The 22189-nt window shown below is 38.8% G+C and overlaps 1 protein-coding gene across 1 annotated transcript in view; it reads right to left on the bottom strand.

Annotated features, from left to right (window-relative positions):
• Nucleotides 1-22189, bottom strand: part of MMP16 (matrix metallopeptidase 16) — a 299991-nt gene that overhangs the window by 22133 nt on the left and 255669 nt on the right. The window contains exon 8 of the mRNA XM_004441129.3: nt 4419-4569. Coding sequence (XP_004441186.1) covers nt 4419-4569 — 151 coding nt within the window. The remainder of the gene's footprint in view (nt 1-4418; nt 4570-22189) is intronic.

Below are 22189 nucleotides of genomic sequence, written 5' to 3'. Positions count from 1 at the left end.
GTGCTCTGCTACTGGTGGCCCAGGTTTGGATCCCGGGCGCGTACAGATGCACCGCTTATCTGGCCATGCTGAGGCCATGTCCCACATACAGCAACTAGAAGAATGTGCAACAATGACATACAACTATCTGCTGGGGCTTTGGGGAGAAAAAGGGGACAAAAAGGAGGAGGATTGGCAATAGATGTTAGCTCAGGGCCAGTCTTCCTCAGCAAAAAGAGGAGGATTGGCCTGGATGTTAGCTCAGGGCTGATCTTCCTCACAAAAAAAAGAAAAACTTGTTATGATTACATTCAGAATGTCTCCTGGACCTATCCCTTTGCTCCATCCCCACTGCTATACCACTGTGTCCTCCTGGACTACTCAACAGCCTCCCAAATTAATCTCCTTGCTTCCACTCTTGAAGCCCATTCTTCACACAGAAGCCATAATGATGTTTATGAATACCCCTCAGACACGTCACTGTCCTGTTGAAAACCCTCCAGTGCCTTTCCATTGTACTTAGAATAAAATCCAGTCTTTGCCATGGTCTGCAGGGCCCCATAATCTGGTCCCTGCTTACCTTCTTGACCTCCTCCACCACTTACTTGCTGTGGTCTAGCCTCAATGATTTTTCTGATTGGAACGTTCCAACATCACTGCTCTTGTACTGGTATTTCACCTGCCTACAACACATTGTTCTGAATGGCTTCCTGTGGCTGAAACTTCTCCCCACTCAAGTCCCTGCATAAGTGTCCCAGTTGCAAGGGAGGCCTTCCCTGACTTCTTCACTAATTTCCCAATCACTCCTTACCACCCATGAGTCTCTACCACGTCATCAGCTCGTTTTATTTCTTTGTAGCATTTCTCAACGTTAAAGTATAACGGTCATTTATTTGTTTACTTTCGTTTCCCCAAACAGAATCTAAGTGCAGTGTGAGCAGAAGCTTTGTGGTCTTTTCTGCTACACTATCTTTATTATCCAGTGTACGTCATACAGTATGTGCTCATTTATTCAAAAAATAAATGAATGAGGACTATGCCATGACTGGTACAGAAGTCTTAGGAAGCAGGAATTAAGCTATGAGAATGGAATGGACTGTCTCATATTCATACTGTCACCATGAGCAGTTGGATAGAGAAAGATGAATCCCTGTGGAGTGTACTTGAGGGTGTCTAGACCTTTTTTTGAAGTGAACAAGACACAGGGCTGACATATGGCAGCCCTTGGACCAAATCTAATTTAAAGGTGCGCTCTGTTTGTCCAGCAAATTGCATAAATGATTCTGATTCTGAAGGCTTTTCTAGGATATTTGGACTTTCCAGCTCATCACAGTACCCCCCACTCCCTACAGCCTTATGTACGACCACTGTACCCAGCAGTACATACATTATTTGCCTGACCCGTTAAAGCAATCGACTTTTTTACACCTGGTCTAGCTTCTCTCTAAAAATCTCTTTTTTGACCTTAGCTTAGAGAAACAGAAATCTGTTAACACTTTTTTTTTTTTTAAAGCAGAAAGATGGCAATGGGAGAAGAGGGACAAATAAGTAACGACAAAAAAATTTTCAATATGTTTTCTCTCAAAAATATATATGGAAAATATATAAAATGTTAAAATTGATAAATATTGTAAATACACAATGCCTATAAGGAAAAAAGACTTACTGAATTCTTATACAAAGGTGACAAGAAAATTGTTGCTTATAGATTTGTGTTACATAGTTTAATGTCTTTTCCATCTACTTTTTTTCTTTATCTTGTGAGGAAGATTAGCCCTGAGCTAACATCCGATGCCAATCCTCCTCTTTTTGCTGAGGAAGACTGGCCCTGGGCTAACGTCCGTGCCCATCTTCCTCCACTTTATATGGGATGCTGCCGCCACAGCATGGCCTGACAAGCGGTGCGTCGGTGCGCACCTGGGATCTGAACCTGCGAACCCTGGGCCCCTGAAGCGGAGCGCGAGCAATTAACCGCTACGCCACCAGGCCAGCTCCCTCCATCTACTTTTAATCTAGAATAAATGTATCGATAAATGCTGTGACTTTGGAATTATATAATGATATGAAGTAATCTGTTTATAAAACATCTATAACTCATGAAATCTTATATAAGATCACACGTGGAAATTAGTTGGGATCCTGCTTTAACTATTTTAAAACCTATAAAACCAGTTATTTAAGCAGAACTTAAAATCAAAGTATTTCTATACATTTTGTTATATTTTCCATGCAGCTTCTCAAGGAAATAAATGAACTAAAACTCCCTTTCCCATTTACTATAGCCTTTATTCTATTATAAATTTGGCATCTAATCTTAATTGATGTCACTGATTTGAGGTAGCACACATTTAATTTCTAAACTTTAAGTTTTCAATAAGTGCTAAATTTTTAGAATGGAAACATTTTAAAAAAAAAGTAATACCTGCACATGTGGGGGAAAAAAGGGCTATCTGATAAGGAAATGGCAGTTTTTATCATCATCTGTGAAACCCTCATTAACACTATTACATGAAAGCTTCTTTCCTGTAGAAGTCCACTTCTCCAGTGTGTCTTCTCGGCTTTTTTTCTACCCCTTTCTGCCAAAAGAAAAAACCCCAAACAAAAAAACCCATGCAGGGGCCGGCCCCGTGGCTTAGCGGTTAAGTGCGTGCGCTCCGCTACTGGCGGTCCGGGTTCGGATCCCAGGCGCGCACCGACGCACCGCTTCTCCGACCATGCTGAGGCCGCATCCCACATACAGTAACTAGAAGGGTGTGCAACTATGACATACAACTATCTACTGGGGCTTTGGGGAAAAAAAGGAGGAGGATTGGCAATAGATGTTAGCTCAGAGCCGGTCTTCCTCAGCAAAAAGAGGAGGATTAGCACAGATGTTAGCTCAGGGCTGATCTTCCTCACAAAAAACGAAAAAAAACCATGCAACTCCATATTAAACCTAGTCCTAAAACAGTACATTTAAGCAATTAAAACCAGCTGAGGAATTAAACTTTAACAACCTCGAAGGCTGTTGTTTTAAAGAATATACCTCTGCAGATTTATTTTCATTCGTGGGTACCACGCTGTGACAATTTCTTCATTCTTCCCCTCTCATCTTCTACCTCACTTTCGTCTTGCTGAGAGTCACACAGTCTTTGTGGGGATAAGTAGTAACTTCTACTTTAATAGAATTCTTGCTTGATGGATCTTTTTTGTTTTGTTATTTAGTAAGAAACATTTAGCAAAACCCTAGTTTCAGGACAGTGAATTAAAATCTATGAATATTTTGCTATAGAAATACATACAAATCTAATGTATAGAAAGTTGGTAACAATAAATTTAAAAGAGTACGTTCTTATCCATGGAGGCAAATTACAGGATATTTTGGTTCACAGATAAAGCTCAACATCTGAAATCATTTGCAAAATAAACAAGGTTTATATCTTTACTTACTTTTCTTCTCAAGTTGGGGACATTTTGTAGGGTTATGCTATACTAAGATTATAAGGCAACCTCAATACTAGCTTGCTAGACATTAAAGCCTGTTGTTCGTGTGTGTGTCTGTGTGTGTTTGTGTGTGTGTCTGTGCTTTAAACTGACTTGTAAAATGGCATACTTAAGTCCTTTCCATACCAATGAAGGTTCCCTATGAGGGTCACATTTTGACTCAGGTAGTAATAGTGTAATTAAAATTTGATTTTTCATCTTTATTACTTTTTTTTACCTAATATTAATTTAAATTAATACAAAAACATAGCCTTCAACTTATATTTTATTCATAACACCTGTCAAAAAGTGGGCAGGGGTGGAACTATGTATACCTAGTAGCTACTGTAAGTCATAAGACTAATAATTCACTTAATATTTATAAACTCTGTTAGTAATGTCATAAAAGGAAAAGAAATGATAGAAATAACAGGTAAAGCATACTACACATCAAGCCAGAAGTCTTTAGCCCAGTGATAGTTTGGCTAGCTCATAACACCTACTTGCTGGTACCTAAATAAATAGTGTCCTAAGAAATAGAACTCATGACTAAACTGAAATTATTTGAAAATTTTCACAATTAACTGTGTGCAAAGTGCAAAAATTTAACTTTGAATATGAAAGACAAAAAAAAACCCGTGCTAAAAAGTACTTTTTAAATAAAGTAAGTAAAATTACAAGGATGCATAGGCACTGCCCACACAGCTTTATAGGCATGTTAAGATCACGGAAAGGAGAAAGAATATGTACTACACATATACATTCATAAGAAAGGCATATTATTTGGGTATATTAGAGGAAGATTTACCTTGAATATTATTTTAAAATATGTTTAAAAAGTACTTTCGATTTCATTAATTCTTATGTGTATATCCACACAGATTCTATAGTCAACACTACATGCCTATGATTGACCAGAAATATTGGCTTTTCTAAACATTAGTCAACTAGACTCCTCATGTGAAGTGTGTACTGACCTGTCCCCCTTGAAGAAATAGGTTTTCCCAACGTCTTCCCACCAGATGGCAGAATCAATACCGTGAGGGGGAATTCCACTTCCAAGAGTGATCAAGTCGTGAGGGTAACCAGGCTGAAGAGTCGTGTCCTTGAACACCCAATATTTGTTACCTGTATGAAATAAGTGCAAATACAGAATGCACTAATTTAATGTCAGAAATTAGAATATACACATTAACAATGCATTTAAAATTATTTTACGTGAAATAACTTAATAACAGTCACATCTGGAATACTGATGTTATTTTTGAAACAATAATGTTATTTTCAAGAGTGGATACAATGAATAACTATTTAATAATGTAATCAGAATTTGTGAATTAATTTAAGAAATAAAAAAGATCTACAACCTGCCATGATGAAACAATTCTGAATCAAGGATCAAGGATTCTTCCTCTAGAAATTAGAGGCCCTAGTTTTGTACAAGGCTAAATCATTCCTGTGTTTTGTGCCTTCCCCATGCCCTTCGATTGCTTTACTGATGACAACCTCTCCTCTATTAAAACACTTCCTATAGGCTGATCCTTTCCTTTTATTACATAAACATTCACAAGTCCTTCTAGTCTTATAAAATCATCCTCCTTTGACCTGATGCTGTTTTCTAGCTCTCTTTAAGAGAGTTCTACTCTTTAAGAGTGGTAACTGTGGGGAGGAGAATGTAACCCTAACCTTGTTGGGAATTGCTGGACATGGTGATACTAAAAGGAAAACAAACTTGAGTCAGTTTTATTGCTGTTCTGAAATTATCTGCAGACCACACGCTTCCTCATGCCTGCCACCCCTGGCCGACCATGCCCACCACTCCCCTCTTCAGTATGCCTCTCCAGTAGTCTACAGCCATTCCTCACTCCATTGAAAGTGGATCTAACACCTACTGTCCACTGAGACTTTAGTCCTGGAGTCACCAACGCCTTCCAAGGAAACAATTCTCCTCGCTCATCTGTGACACAGTTGCCCACTTAAAGCACTTTTCTTCCTGAGCTGCTAGAAAACCACTTTTGTTTTGTTATTGTTGTTTCTCTTTCTTTTCCAGCTGCTCCCCTCCGGGCAACTTTTACATTACTCAGTCCTTGAATGCGGACCTTTCTCATTCAAGTGGGGAGCGGGGTGTCACAAACTCAAATACTTACAAGGGCCAGGTTAGAAATGACAGGAGTGGAGTGGTAGGTATTCAAATATTGAGACACTTCCACAAAAGTCAGTAAATATCCATTGTCCTAAAGGCCTATCCCCCACCCTCTTTCCTGAGTCCTCTTCCCCTGGTCCTCCCGGATCTTTCTATAATCAGGCACTCTCTTGGATCACTAACTCCTCCTGGGGTTAATATCTGACAGAGTAAAACAGTTAATATCTGACAAAGTATCCTCTGTATTTTGCAGTTGATGTAAGGCTTCACTTTTTGTTACAATATTTCAGGTTTTTTTTTTTGTGAGGAGATCAGCCCTGTGCTAACATCTGCCAATCCTCCTCTTTTTCTGCTGAGGAAGACTGGCCCTGGGCTAACATCTGTGTCCATCTTCCTCCACTTTATATGGGACGCCGCCATAGCATGGCTTGACGAGCAGTGCGTCGGTGTGTGCCCGGGATCCGAACTGGCGAACCCCGGGCTGCCGCAGCGGAGTGAGCGCACTTAACCATTTGCGCCACTGGGCCGACCCCTGTTACAATATTTCAGTAGTACCTCTAGATGAGGCCTATGATAAACTGTAGCATTCATGTTATACCTAAAGGAATTAAACAAAATTAAAACGATGTGCTGGCCTAAAACAACACAATGCAAACAAACCAAAAAATGCATCTTCAGGCTGGATTTAGTTAGGAGTCTTTAACCAAGAGTAATCTCATTTACTCCAAGAGCTTCTACTACCGTTTGATATCATTTTAAATTAAAACAACATTTATTGAGTCCCTTTGGTATCCCAAGTATCATGTCAGGTACTAAGGATAGTAAACGGACGAAGATAGACCTGATTACTATCCTGATCATCCTACATTTTAGTGGATTAGGCAGATGAAAATCAAGTATATGGAAATATAATTGTAGTAATTGAAAAACTAGTGCATGCTATGAAGGCAACACGTCAGGGGTCGAGAAAAAGAAAACATAAGGGGAATTTACTTCAGGTGAGATCAGGAAAGCCTCTCTCAAGAAGTAACACTTAAGCCAAAATTTAAAGAAAGAGAAGATGATAGCTAGGCAGAGAATGTCGGGAAGAGCGTTCCAAGCAAAGGAGAGTTTGGGTGACTGAAAAACTGAAGGAAGATCAGTGGAGTATAATAAGCAAGAAGAGAGGGGCACTGAAAACTACACGATGGGTTGGGATCTTATTTTGAGAGCCCTGGGAAGCCATCAAAGAGGTTAAATTAGTGGAGGGATAGGATCTGCTGTACATTTTCAAAAGATGATTTTTGGTCTTTTGTGGAAAATGGATTACAGAGGGAAGAATGGAAATGAGAAGACCTGTCAAGGGTCTTTTGCAAGAATTAATTAATTAATTGAATCATCATCAACAATTTACTTAGTACATGTACCAGGCACTGCTTTAGGCACTGGAGATACAGGAAATACCAAGAACAAATGCGCTAATGGGAAGAATCTTGTTAGATAGCTAGCACACAATTTTGTAGGAGTGAATAGTAAGAATACAGATGAGGATCACGTGGCCTTTGTCAAAATTTGAACTTTATTCTAAGTGAAATAGGAAGCCACTGAATAGTTAAAGAGTTCTTTGTTAGCAGTCTGGAATAAGGTGACAGCAAATGATGGAAAGGAGAAAATGGAGTCACTGACACATTCTGGAGATGGAATTGATAGGCACTGCTGATGCGTTGGCCGTGGGGAATAAGAAAAAGATAGTATCAAGAATAATCCTCAAGTTCTGACTTTTGTAAAAGAGAGAATAATAGTGTTAGATAATAAGACAAAGAAGACTGGGTTGGGTGGGCCATGGGGGACTCAAATCAAGACTTTGAGATGTCAGTGATATCTAAATGAAGAAGTCAAGTAGGCAACTGGATATGTGAGCTTAAAGATAACAGTTTGAAGCATAAATATGGTATTTACTAATTTAGGATTTGAAGAGATTATCACAGAACAGTATATGGAGAAGATGAAGAGGAACCAGGACTGGGCTTCTAGAAACATGTAACCCTTGAAGAGATCACATAAGGGAAGAGGGAAGAGTGGGCAAATGAGAAGGAGGTAGAAGAGGCAGGGAGGAAGACTAAAGTAAAAGAAAACCTCAGAAGCCCAAAAAGAGAGTGGTCATAAATGGCTATCTCTAGTCCAAATATCTCTTGAAAGCCAAACAGTATACATTTACCTACTGGGATTTTCTACAATGTTGACCCACAAGTTAAAATTTGAACTCATCAAAGGACTCTTCTTCTTGTTTTCCCTGTTTGGGTAGATGGCATGCTAGTTACTCAATAGATCACATCTGAAACTTCCCTATTCATTATTTTTCATATATAATGGATCATTACATTCAGCTGATTTGATTTCCTAACTCTTTCTTGAACCTATCCCCTGTAGTCCATCTTTTTTTTTTTTTTCTTCTTAACCATTGCATTATTATTCTTAACCATTTTTAATTTTTGGTGAGGAAGATTGGCCCTGAGCTAACATCTGTTGCCATTCTTCCTCTTTTTGCTTGAGGAAGATTCACCCTGAGCTAACATCAGTGCCCATCCTCTCTATTTTGTATATGGAATGCTGCCACAACGTGGCTGGATGAGTGGTGTGTAGGTCTGCGCCCGGGATCTGAACCCACGGACCCCAGCCTGCTGAAGCAGACTTCGTGAACTTAACCACTATGCCACTGGGCTGGTCCCCGCTGCAGTCCATTTTTATTGCCACTGGTACTAGGTAAGCCTTTCAACCATCCCTTCTAAAGGTAATTGCTTTGTCCACAAGCTCTAAGATAGGTCCCACTGTTCTCCACATCCCCCTTCTATATTACTACTCCAAGCTCAGAGCCAGTCAAAATTCTGCAGAGTTATGGAGATACGGCTTAGGCAAATGAGCAGAGACGAGCAGCGCCATCCATGCCTCTTCCTGGGGAACATGGCCCAGGGAATATTGAGAGACTTTCCCATTCAGCAGGCAGAGCTGACTATTCGTCACGTAGTACGAGGCCTGAGAAGCCGTGATGGCCAGAGGCGAGCAGACATCATGAGAAGGTAGGAACTGAGTAATCAGAGAGACGAATTGAAAGAGAAAACAGAATGGAGCAAAGCTACAAATAGGAGAGAGACCAGGAGGCCTGTTGGAGAGGTGGCCAGCGCAGCCGGTTCCTGAGCTATGTGAGTTCCCAGCCCACACCCACTTCTCAGCTCAACTGGTTGGGGTTATTTTTCTTGTAACTGAATGAGACTGTTCAGTATACATTTCTGACCATCCAAACGTCACACAAGATATTAGATGTGTTTGAGCCCAAGTCTGTTGGCCAAAGTCCTGGCTTTTAGCCAGGGCACCACGCTGTCTTCCAGCCCTGTGTCTAAAGAGCATCCCTTTTTTTCCAGCTTGTATCATTCCAGTAGCCTCTTCTCTTGTTCCCCACCTTCAATCTCTCTTTTATCTGTCTTCCACAGAGTCATTAAAGGGGTCTTCCTAAAATGCATACCTGATTTTACCTCTCTTTCATTTAAATTTTCCGGTGGTTTCCCATTGCATTTGGGGTAAAACCCAAACTTGTCTATATGTCATTTCAAGGTTCTTCTCAATATGAGTCTCTTATTTCATCTACATTCCATTTATTTTCATTTCTGGAAAATGAGTAGGACTCTTTCAAGACCTAGCTTGACACTGTTTCTCTGGAAAGCAGTTCCTATCTGAGTAAGGTGGGCCTCTTCTATCGCCAGAGTACCCAGTCTTCACCTTCATCATCTTACTTAGTGTGCTCTACTTTAATAAATCACAAGCCTGCCACCCACTCTAGAGCAAGGTGAGGACAATCATTGTATCTGACACCGTGTTCCTGCAGTACCTTATATGCAATGCCTGGAAAGTAGGAGGTGCTTCACAAACGGTCATTGATTCAAAGACCCATGTTTAATATTACATGAATAATCAAATACAAGGTCAAAAATCTAACAGAAAGTGAAAATAAAGGCTACATAAATAACATTGTGGGTCTTAGTCTTGAATCTTACTAAGAGAGCAGGAAAAATGAATTTTATAACCACTAGCAAGTCTGAGAAAATACAAAGGCGTACCCAAGTAATATGTTGGAGGACCATTTAAGTAATTATACTTAACTGTGTGTTTGGAAATACTATCATAAAAATATACAACTATACTGAGTCATTGTTTAATCTGAATATTTTATAAAGAAAAAACACACCCCAAAGGCCCAGATCATTTCCTTGCCAGAGTCAGTGAGATGGGAAATCCAGAGAGCTGTTTCCCAGCTTGCTCTATATTTTAGCCATATCTCTGTGGCCTTTAAAATAGAAAGTCTCAAAACAATAGAAGAAAAAGAAAGTCCTTTTCTGTTAGCTTACACTTCAATGACTTATTGCATCCTTTCCTTTTATCTCAGTTTTAATTAGGAAAGAGTACAGAGTTTCAATGCCTCCCACGCTAGCTATTTAGAGTACACCTTCTATCCGTTCAGCTCAGTGGGCTGTCCCTTCTTTCAAGCAGAAACACTCGAGTATGCCTTAGCATACGTCTGTCTGCAGTTCCTAAACTCTGTCTTTTCCATGAAAATTTCTCCACACTCTTTCCAGGCCTTGGTATCGCTGGGTTCACGGACATCCATGTGCATGGAGCATGAGAAAATGTTCACAGAAGCTTAGTTTATATGTTTTCCAGGGTGTCTCAAGAGAGGATAATGTGTGAGAAAAACAAAAGAGTTACAGTTCTTCCAGGAAATTATTGTTATTATATAAAAACTGTTTTCTTTTTAAAATGTGTTTTGGAAATACTTGCCTATACTGTTGGTCGAGTGTTTTCCATCAATAAAAAGGAGAACAATCAGCCTTTCACTTTTAATGATCAAGACCTTTGTATAAAAGATCTCAATTAGGTTTATTTTTATGTTAGAAACAAACACCAGGGTACTTAAAAAAAATGCACTTATAGTCCCTTTAAAAAACAAAGCAAACAGAAAACTCATCAGCAAATATTTTCTGTAAGGTTGCATGATGAGATCCCAGCAGTTATACATAAAAAAATTAAGAAAAACAACACCTTGCCTGCTGAGTTTTCGTGGCATAGAATTCAAGAAAATAATTCAACAATGATTAGGAGTTATACATTTAATTCTCCAAGTGTTTATTAAGGAAATACAATGTCACATTTCTTTTGTATCTTGATGAGGTAAGATTTTCACATGACAAAGTTGAAGTGACTGTTTCTTTTTTTTTGAAATTTTTGAGTAACTGTCAGAGTTATATTCAAGTCTTTTTTTTTTTTTTTTCTTTTACATTGGAGAGGTAGATTTTTAACTACCTTACCATCAGATGGTCTGGTTCTCAAGGAAAATATTGCCTCTTTGGCAGCATGAACTAATTTACTGGATTTCATTTGAGGTTGACATATTCAGGAATAAGTGGAAAAAACTGTTCCTTACTGACATTGTACTTGGCAGAATGCAGAGGAAAATATCAACAAGTCCGAGTAAAAGAAAGAGAAGCTTTATAAATAAAAAGAATAACCTCAAAGAATGTTTAGAGTTGGAGAGGACATTACAGATCATCTACTCCAGTAATTCTTCAATGAGATCCATCCATCCATCCATCCATCCATCCATTCAACGTCTGTTTATTAAGAGCGTTACAGCCAGTCACTGAACTAGGAGCTGTAGACACATGATGAACAGAACACACAAGGTTCTTGTTTTGTGTAGCTGATGGATCAGCAGAGGAGACAGACACCAAGCAAATAATCCGGTGAAGAATTTTTAACTTACATGCTTATTCCTACAAGGAAAAGTGTAGTGTCTAACGACTTTTTAAAATTCTTATCAAGAGGACAGTGCCTATTCTGGAGGCTAAGATGCATACCTGTATTCCTAACACCCTTGAACTGACCTGCTGTTACCAAAGGGAGTGCGCTGTATTGTTCAGATGGACTAGATCAAAAAATGGTTGAGAATCCAGCCTAACACATTTACTTTACAGGCCAAAGAAGTGATGTGCTTAAAACCACACAACCAACTGCTAACAGACTTGGACTACAGTCTAGGTACGTTAATCCAGGGCTCAGTTCACTATTCCAAATCAGCTCTCAGAGGAGAACACGTTTACACTCTGTCTGGCTTTCAGAATTGCTGATGATTTCCTGCTTCCTTCCCCCTTATCCACCAGTCACTCCACGTTTATTATTGGAAGTGTTTAGTAATTAATCCACTGTGTTCTGCTCCTGCCTTGTTCATCGCATCCTCAGTAATCAGGCACCCTTTCTAACTTATTAATTAAAAACAATCAACTGTGTTTTTGTCTGCTCAGAGTCCACAAAACTCTACTTATACATTTATATTTTGTATCTTCTGTTACAATAGTGGCCAGTAAACTACGGCCACCAACTGCTGCCTATTTTTGTAAATAAATTTTTTTAGGAACACAGCCACATCTGTTCATTTACATATTGTCTAGTCTGCTTTCTCCCTATGATGACAAAAGTCAGTAGTTATGATAGAAACCATATGATCTGCAAAGCCAAAAGTATTTACTCTGTGGCCTTTTACAGAAAAGATTAAAACATAAATTCCTTAAGGGCTGGATTTTCTTCATATGAAAGAAGCCTGCACTTAGATGACTCAATAACTATTGTTTATTGGACTGATTACTGTTCAACACTGATATATTCTTTGAGAACACTTCAGGAAATAAAAAAAGATTGTCATGGGACTGGCCTGGTGGTGTAACGGTTAAGTTCACATGCTCTGCTTCGGTGGCCCGGGGTTTGCAGGTTCGGATCCCGGGAGCAGACCAATGCACCGCTTGTCAAGCCATGCTGTGGCAGCGTCCCATATAAAGTAGAGGAAGATGGGCACGGATGTTAGCCCAGGGCCAATCTTCCTCAGCAAAAAAAAAAAAAAAAAAAGAGGAGGATAGGCAACAGATGTTAGCTCAGGGCTAATCTTCCTCACACACAAAAAAAGTGCCATAAAGAATTAATATTTTCTGTATTAGATTCTGTGGTTTAGTGGAGCATTTCAACAGCTTTGAAATCAGATAGAACAAGGGGGTGACAGCTCTACCAACTGTCAGCTGTGAGATCTTGGGCAAGTCACTAAATCTGAGCCTTTCTTTCCTAATTTGTACATAAGATACTAACATCTCTCATTCTGAGTTCTGGAAATAACGAGAGATCAGACGTATAATATACCCACACCATATCCAGATCACGGCGCCCAGTAAATGGTACTTATTATTATTAATTAACACAATATTTCACTGATCAAATTTGCTTGCTATCTACTCAGACAAATAATGTCAATAATAAATGATTAAGTACACTGATCTATGTTAGTGCCAATTATTTGGATTAAGTTTTAATTTCTATATTATTTATAGGAAGGCTACTCAAGAAATTTGAATAAATGCCCAACCCTGGAGATCATATGACTTTTTGTTACCAGCATTTATTTTTCCACAACACTATCTAGTAAGGGAGAGTTGTGAATACTTATGCAAATGTGTCAGGCGTTGAGTTGTGTACCTTAGATGCCCCTTCAAGAAAGAACTGGCCCTTCAGCTGAGAGCCTTTGGTTTGGTCAGGGCCATGCTCCTCCTGGGCAGCTTCCAGCCAACGACTGAGCATGGCGTATACTAGATCCCGGCCATTGCTGCCCCACGTGAGACCCCTCTAACAGGCAGTCTTTGCTCTGGAGCTCATCACTGGGTTGCCTGCCTCCTCCTCTTCATCTTTCACAGGTTTACCTCCCTCCCCATAACTTATCTCAGTGTGCGCTTCCCAGGGAACCCACAATGACACAGTACATAAAAGCATGTGATAAAAGTTTTTGAAAATGAGGAAAAATTAGACACACAAGTACGACCGACGGGAAAATACTGTAGTTTGAAGTCTAAAAAGGCCCAGCCATAATAAAAACATATCATAGACTTTTGAATCCTCACAATCAGGTAGAGGTAAATCATCAAGGGAGATTTTCAGATATTACCTTTTTGACCACTTGGTTTAGATGATCACTTCAGGTCAATATACAATATAAATATGAATATTAATATTCTCTGAATGTTTATAATTCAAGAAAATAGCACAATTCACGTTATAAAACTATTTTTGTGTGTACCAAGGCCACTGAATGTAAATTCCTTAATCTGGTGTAAGCCTTTAGGCATCAATTTTCCATGACCTCCTCTAGAGAAATAAGTAATCCCTGCATTCATCTATCTATAGCAAAAGATCTGTTTTAGGTTATGCGCTGTACTATGTAAGAAACAACGTATTTCTATGTCAAATGAACTTCATTAGCCCTCCCTAAACCTTTCTAGAGTGAGGATTTGCAAGTAGCATAAAGAAATGGCGGATCTATGAGCATTTGAAGTAAAGTAGTAATACAAATCACATACACCATTTCTTAAGCACACAGTTCTTTTCTCTGCCATCTCCCAGTGCCATATATTTTAGACTACTCTTCTTTTTTGATACATCTTTTGTATGCCTTCTTATTCCCAAATTTTATTACCCTCCTTTTTTCTGCCTGAGATATTTTGGTCCCAATTCTACAAATGATTTTTGCCTCTTGAAACAAAACTGTCAAAGACGATGATAAGTACTGCTTAAAGTTATTAAGTGATAGCAACAATGTGAATTTGGAGACAACTTTTCAACTATTTGATTTTGACTGTTACTGATTTTGACAACACTGGAAGCTTCGTGTTAAAATTTATTTGCTGTTCTTGAAGGAGGTTGCACCAGCTCAATTTCCAGCATAGGTTTTTGATATTATCATCTCATAACCGTTTAGCCTGAACATGACTAGTAATTGAGAATATAAACATCTGGCTTGATTGTGCTTACGAAATGCTACTCTATTATATGCGATTACCTGAGTGATATTGAGATGGCTGAGTAGCATAAAGAGTGTAGTACATTCAGTTGCTGAGAAAAGCATATTACTTCCCTGAGGTGTGATACATTTTCTGTTTCTGGGGCTCTCTAACTAAAGACATCAGCATTTGAACATAAATAAAGAAGAATGACTCAGTATTAGCTGCCCAGTGTCAAGTAAAGGGATGAGGAGTCTGTTCAGACACCGTAGCTCTAAACGATGCCAGGTACACCATGCGACAGTCACGTATACCTAACCAGGTGCACGGCCAGCTGAAAACTGAGTGAAAGAGGCCTGTGGTTTGTACATCTGGCCTTACACTCAAATACAAGCAGCTACACTGAGCAGCATCTTGATTGGTAAAGGGAGATATTATATACTGGCTTCTTTAAAAAAATACACGCACATCCACATATGTGAGACTGAAAGAAAAAATTCCTTAAAATATTTATCTACTTACTTATACTTTGTTTCATTATATAAAAATTTGAAGACTCTTCAAGCAAAAATATGTGATAACATGTTAAACATAAATAAAACACAAGACTAGAAAAATTAGAATAGAGAACAAAAATAGAAAATAGATAAACAATATAAAATAACAAAGATGAAATTATTCAAAAAGTGGGTGTCAAAATATTTTACAGTCATTTCCAATATAAACACTTATTAGAAAATACATGAAAATCATTGTAAGTAGTAATAACTAAGATTAAATTGAAATTATATAATGTTTTGAATATAATATCTTCAGCAAAGGAATTAACTTGTCTGAATTCTTTTTTGTCTGAATTCTTTTACTCAGCATAATTATTTTGAGATTCATCCATGTTGTAGTGTAAATCAGTGGTTCATCCTTTTTATTGCTGAGTAGTATTCCATTATATGGATATACCACAGTTTGTTCATCCATTCAGCAGTTGAGGATATGTGGATTATTTCCGGTTTCGGGTTATTATAAACGCATCATCTGCCTTGAATACTCATGTAGATGTCTTTGTTTGGACATAAGTTCTCATTTGTCTTGGGAAAATACATAAGAGTGCAATGGCTGGATCACATGGTAGCTGTATGTTTAACTTTTAAAGGAATTGTCAATGCGTGGTATGGCCAGTCTTTGTAATTTTAGTCATTCTAACAAGTAAGCAGCAGTATTGCATTGTAGTTTTAATTTACATTTCCCTAACGACTAACATTGTTAAGCATCTTTTTATGTGCTCATTTGCCATCCATATATCATCCCTGGTGAAGTTTCTCTTCAAATCTTTTGCTCATTTTTATTGAGTTGCATGTTTTCTTTTTACTGGGTTTTGAGAGCACTTTACATATTCTGGATACAAATTCTTCACCATATATATGGTTTGTATACACTGTCTCCTGATCTATGGCATGTATTTTTATTCTCTTAAAAGTATCTTTGAAGAGCAAAAATTTTTAATATTGATAAAGTCCAATTTATCAATTTTTCTTTTATGGATTGTGATTTTGGCATCAAACATAAGAAATTTTTGCCTAAACCAAAATCACATATACTTTCTTCTTTTTTTCTAGCTGTTTTATAGTTACAATTCTTACATCTTAGAGTCAATTTTTGCATATGGTGCCAGGTGTAGATTAGAGTTTATTTTTTTTGCATATAGATGTCCCATGGTTTCAGCACCTTTTGTTGAAAAGATTATCTTTTCTCCACTGAATTTCCACTGTATCTTTGTCAAAATTTACTTTTCCATATACGCTTTTAGTCTGTTTCTACTCTCCATTCTGTTCCACTGATCTATTTTTTTCTGTCTTTATGACAGTGCCACACTGTCTTGATTACTGTAGCTTTAAAATAAGACTTGAAGTCAAGTAGTATTTTCAAAGTTGTTTTGTCTATAAGAGGTCTTTTGCATTTGCATATGAATTTTAGAATCAGCTTGACAATTACTACAAAATAGCCTGTTAGGATTTTGATTGGAATTGCACTGAATCTACAGAGAAATTTGGCAAGAGTTGACATTGCAATAATGAGCCCTCCAACCCATGAATAAGACATATCTGTCCATTTATTTAAGTCGTCTTTACTTCATTTAGCAAAGTTTTGTAGTTTTCAGTGTATTTCAGCGTACAGGTCATTCACATATTTTTTGGATTGATCCCTAAGTATGTGGTATTTTTTGACGCTATCGTAAATGGCTTTTTTAAAAATTTCAATTCTTGATTGTTCTTTGTTAGTATGTGATGGGAGACAATTCTGCATGGATCACTTGATTTTCAGCATGTCTTATGAGCAGAGACACAGACTGCCTTTGTTCTGGACTATATTTCCAAAGATATTTGTGCAGCAACAACCTTGGGTTATAGAGATAGTGTCTCCCTCCCTAGCAAAGCAGAGACTTGTTTACTGTCCAGTATAATAAATTTTCCCCTGAAGGGAGACATTTTCTTTAAGCAGGCTCACTGCTCATTATAGAAGATTTAGGTTCTCTGAGCTTGTGGTTCCTCTCCTTCAAGGTAATTGATTACATGCACAAGTATCACCTCGCCCTCTTCACGTCCATATTTGAGAACTGGTGCTCAGGGAACTCGTACAAATGGCTATATTCTAGCTACTGCTTTTGCCTCTGTCTTTTTCTCTGACTCAGAAGTCTTGTGTCTTCTGCCAACATCTGTGAAAGTGAGGCAGGCTAAGCTGTAAGCTTACAGATAGGGTAAAATCTGAGTCTTCACGGTTCTTGAAAATATATAGAAATACAAATACTTTTCGTATAATCATCTTATATCCTGCAACCTTGCTAAATTCATTTATCAATTATAGCTAATTGGTTGACTGCATGTGATTTGTGACATAGACTGTCATATTGACTGTGAATACAGTTTCATTTTATATTTCTTGCCTTATTATACTCATTAAAATCTTCAGTAAAATGTTGAATAGAATCAATAAGTGTGGACATCCTTGTCTTGTTCCTGATCTTATGGGGGAAGTCAGATATTGTGATTTTACCTTGTGGGCTGAATATTTTTATATCCTTATAAACATTCTTGAGCTTTGTTCTAGGACTGTTACCTGGAAACAACTGGATTGCCTCAGGGCTGTTAAGATTTGTTAGGCTGACCTGGAACAGTGCTCATTCTGGGATAACTATTCCCCACTACTGGGGCAAGACCCTTCTCAGTCCTCTAGCTGATGCCCAGGGACAGGTGGCTGTGGGAACAGACTATTAGCCCCATGAGAGTGTCAGGAACTGTTTGTTCTTCTTCATCCTATTGAGTGACTCTTTTTCTAGACTCCTGGGGTTTGCCCACACACGTGTGCTGATCAGTGCTGTCTCCCATACTTCACCGGGTCCCTCTGCTAACCTGTGTGTCCCCACTCTGTGCAGCTCTCTCCTCTACGTTACTTTTCTGTGCCCTGGAGCCACCTTGCTCTCCTGTGACTCTCTGCTCTGTCTCCTCACCTGAGACAGTCTCCCGAGCACTACCTGGATCCTCCCACCTGAGCCACAGCCTGGAAACTCTCCCGAGACAGGAAGCTGGGGCAATCTCCGGGCTCGCTTCTCTTTGTTTCCTGACTCTCAGTGTTCACTGCCTTTTGTTTTTTGATGTCCAGGGTTGTTAAAATCACTGTTTTATATACTTTGTCCAATTTTGGGTGGTTTTAGATGGGAGGATAAATCTAATCATTATTATATGTTGGCTGGAAACAGACGCCACTCAATATATTTTCATATAATATACTTCTACATATCCAAAATAATAAAATTCTTTAAGAATATAGAATTGATCACATTTATAGAGGACAAGCTGTATGTTTCCATGTTTTTATAATTTGTGTACTGACAACTCCCACTGCATATGACATACATCACACATATTATTTTGCCCAAAGTTCAGAAAATTATATAAATTATACCAAAAAATGAATTTTAATTGTATCCAGTGGATTCCGTTTCTTCTTAAGATATTTATAAAAGTTCATTTGGATATCACGTTATACTTATTTTTATATTATTAAGACAATATTTATACTTCATAACTAAACACTCATTTATACGTACATTTGAATCCACACCTTCAAATGCTTATGCAAGATGAAAGCAAGCATAATACTAAGTACGTTTAGGAAATATGTGGTTAAATGAGTTTATATCCCAACATCAACTTTAGATAAGTAGGGGGAATAAAAGACAAAGCTAGTTAACTATAACTATATAATATAGATTAGAAGAAGAGAAAAATATAAAGGATGATCTCTATAAGGAAAAAGAAGGGAAAGACAGGGAGAAAGGAAATTAAGGCAAAGAAGGCCAATTAGAAAGAGCAGCCAGAAGAAGAGCGATGCTCAAATCCATCGGTAACAGTGGTCCAGCACGGCCGGCGCAGGCTGAGACCAACCTGTACAAGGCTGTGACTATGGATGCACATCGGGACTTGAATTTTATTCTTCATTCATTCAATAAATCTTGGTTTAGTGTTTCCTATATTCCAGGCATCGTTTAAAACAGAAGTCAGCAAACTATGACCAATGGCCTGTTTTTGTACAGCTCATGATCTAGGAAGAGTTTTTACATTTTTAAAGGTTAAATAAAACAAGGTATGTAATAGAGATGGTATGGGCTGCAAAGCCTAAAATATCTTCTATTTGGTCATTACTGAAAAAGTCTGTCAACCCCTGGTTCAAGATATTGGTGATACAATGGTATAAAAGTAAAAAAAAGGAGAGAAGACCTTGCCCTTATGGGGCTGACAGTCTAGTGGGAAGGATACAGATGAGCAATAAATAAGTGAAATACGTAGTTTGCCAGATGATATGTAGAAAATTAAAGTAGGGAAGGGGAACTGGACTGCTGGAGATGAGATGCAGATTGCCTCATGGTCCATAAAGCAAAATGGGATGACAGACTTGGGCTGAGGAATGATCTGATTACCTGGACTTTTTGAGGGGAGAAAGGCCGTATAGAGATGGTGGCAAGCTGAGAGAGTCATTTTGACTGTGACTGTTGTGGTGAGGGTAGGGAAGGAGGTGGTGTGTCATCTGAAGCCCAAGGTGCCCGGGCTCTTAACTCCCCTGCCAGTGGTGAGGTGCACACTAGGAAAGGGGGTGGTCTTACCGGGAGTATCCAGAGCTCCTGGCTCCCTCTAGATAAGAATGATGTTTAGAAAAAGGGGGCTACATGTTCACAGCTGAGTTTGGAGAAGGTTTATCTGAAGGTAGTGTGGAGAATAAAGCTGGGTACCTGAGGGTGACTATAAATATTCAATAAGAACATGATTACCCTTCAATGTTGTTCCCAGCACAGACACAGATAAAAAGAAGTTAATCTTGTCAATTTGCTGTTTTCTTGTTTAACCTGAGGGGTGACTCAAGGGTCACAAGGAGTTATGAGCTTGTTTTGCAGAAGAAAGAGAATGCCTTTAAGAAAGTTACAATCACCAGATAACCAGCCCCCAGCTGCCAATGATGCCCAGAAGTCTGGTTGCCCAATGGCTTATCTGGAGTGAAAGAAACATGGACTTACCCTTTGTTTCTCTGAAACTCCTCCTCCCAAGCCCCTTAGCTCTATAAAGACCCCCTGCTCTCTTCTTTTGTGGAGGTGGATTTGAGAGAACCTATCATCCTGCCTTCTCATTTTGGCCAATTTGAATAAACCTTTCTCCATCTCCAAGGTGTCTCAGGGATTGGCTTATTGTGCATTGGGTACAGGAACTTGAGACCAAGAGGTTTGGTAGCAAGTTTAACCTGGAGGAAGGAAGCGCCACAGCGTGGTCCTTGGAGTGATAAAGTTCCAAGATTAGGCATTTCCAGATACTGGCAATATAACAGAAGAGACTACTGAGAAGCACAACATTCTAGAAGTTGAATAAATATGTGACCAGAGACAAAGGTGTTCCTGTTGTTAGCATCAAAACATAAGAAACACCATGCTGAGCCCAACTGTGTGTACTTATATTGCTTCTATTAAATACAGTTGGTCTCAGCCTTTTATTGAAATGTTCGTTGAGCACCAGCTATGCACCCAGCACTGTTCTAAGAACTGAAAACACAGTGGTGTGCAAGCAAATATCAACAAGAGCCATCTCTCATGAAATTTACATTCAAATGCTGTAGGTCATTTCAAACTTTCACAAGGGCTGTGTGCAAGCTGGAAGGTTCTACCTTCAAGGCGGTGGCCAGGGAGGCCACTTTGAGGAGGTCTTTTTATGCTGGCTGTTGAAAGATGAAAAGGAGCTAAACGTTCTGAGAGGGAGTGAGGAGAGGCAAAGTGAATAAAAGTGGGAAGGCCCCAAGGCAGTAAAGAGCTGTCAGAACTCTGGCTCATGCCTGTGGCAGTCTCTCCTGGGGCGGTTTTGTCAGAGAGCACTATTGATCCTGGGAGGTGACGGGGACCCCTGGCACAGCCCTCAAGCCAAGGCCACCTCGGGCTTTTTCTTCGTTTCTTTCTTTTGCCACTATTCATGGGACCAAAGAAGAGTGTAGGGGAGGGTAATTTCCCTCCAAATATCATGCCCCTAAGAATCAGGACCTTCAGATGGTATCCCTCCTTTGTCCACAGTGGTTCAATAAACGTCCACTTCCTTTATATGGTTATTATAGACAGCAGGAGGGCAGTAATATTAACAGTATTCATTCTAGCAGCAGCAATAGCTGGCATTACTGAGGGCTTACATGTACCATGCACTTCACACATAGTAGTTACTTTAGTCCTCACAAAAACCCTGAGATGAGGAACAATACTAAACCCATTTTCCAGATGGAGAAACTGAGGCAAAGAGAATTGAATAACTTGCCCAGTTCACGTAGCTAGGTAAGTGTTCAAAACTGGCAGTAGGACTGCAGAACCATCATGTTCTTATAACTAATGTTCTATACCTCCTGTCTTCTCAAGGCACAATCTGTAAAGATAAAATAAATCCCAGGTCTATGCTTTCCTTTTATATGTGTGGTTTGGACCTCACTTAAATGTTACAAGTGTTTCCCAAACTCCATGTTTTCATTACCCTTATCATTACTATGAATGCTCTAGTTTGATCCTGAGAATAACTGCTGTTTTTTTTGGTTGAGATCCCCTTTTCTTTCCCTCAGCCTCCATCCCTGTTTAAGCTTATTTTCATCCTTGAGGCTCCTGGGTAGCACACGCAATCATATTCATTCTGCACTCTAGTTCTCCTCAGTGTCAGCTCAAATACGTTCTCCCCACAGTTCCCTCAGTCCTCCAACTCCATCTGTCTCTTCTCCCTGTGCTTCCCCCACACATTTAAGATTTATTGTTTTGAACATCAGCAAGTCTTAGGATGGAGTATCAGGCACTCAACTAAGTTCACTTTACCAGGTAACCACACTTTTGCATGCCAGGCAGCGAGTATTCGTGCAATCAAAATTTGTCACTCAGATAAATAACAAACTTAACCGATTTCATTGGGTGAAATTAATGGTGTAAATTTTTTCTACTCATAAGTTTTCCTTGCCATTATCAGCAATTTCTTACTTTACTGGAAGTTATGTTACTCAGTTAACATAAACTGACTAAATCAAGAACAGTTCAAGAGAGAAGTGAAATAGATTTCATTGCATAAAACAGCAAGCAACTCTAAATACTCCTAAAGAAAAATACACCCAAAACACTTACTTAATGGAAACATAGCTTTTAATTAATTAATTCATTCATTTATTTTACTTTTTTGGTGCTTTTAAGCTAAATCTAAAAATTCTAAGACATCAC

This window comes from Ceratotherium simum, chromosome 31, assembly GCF_057802395.1.
Source record: "Ceratotherium simum simum isolate JZ-2026a chromosome 31, ASM5780239v1, whole genome shotgun sequence".
In the NCBI taxonomy this organism is placed as follows: Eukaryota; Metazoa; Chordata; class Mammalia; order Perissodactyla; family Rhinocerotidae; genus Ceratotherium; species Ceratotherium simum.
The sequence above is the reverse complement of the archived record's forward strand: the minus strand, read 5'-3'. Positions and strand labels throughout refer to the sequence as shown.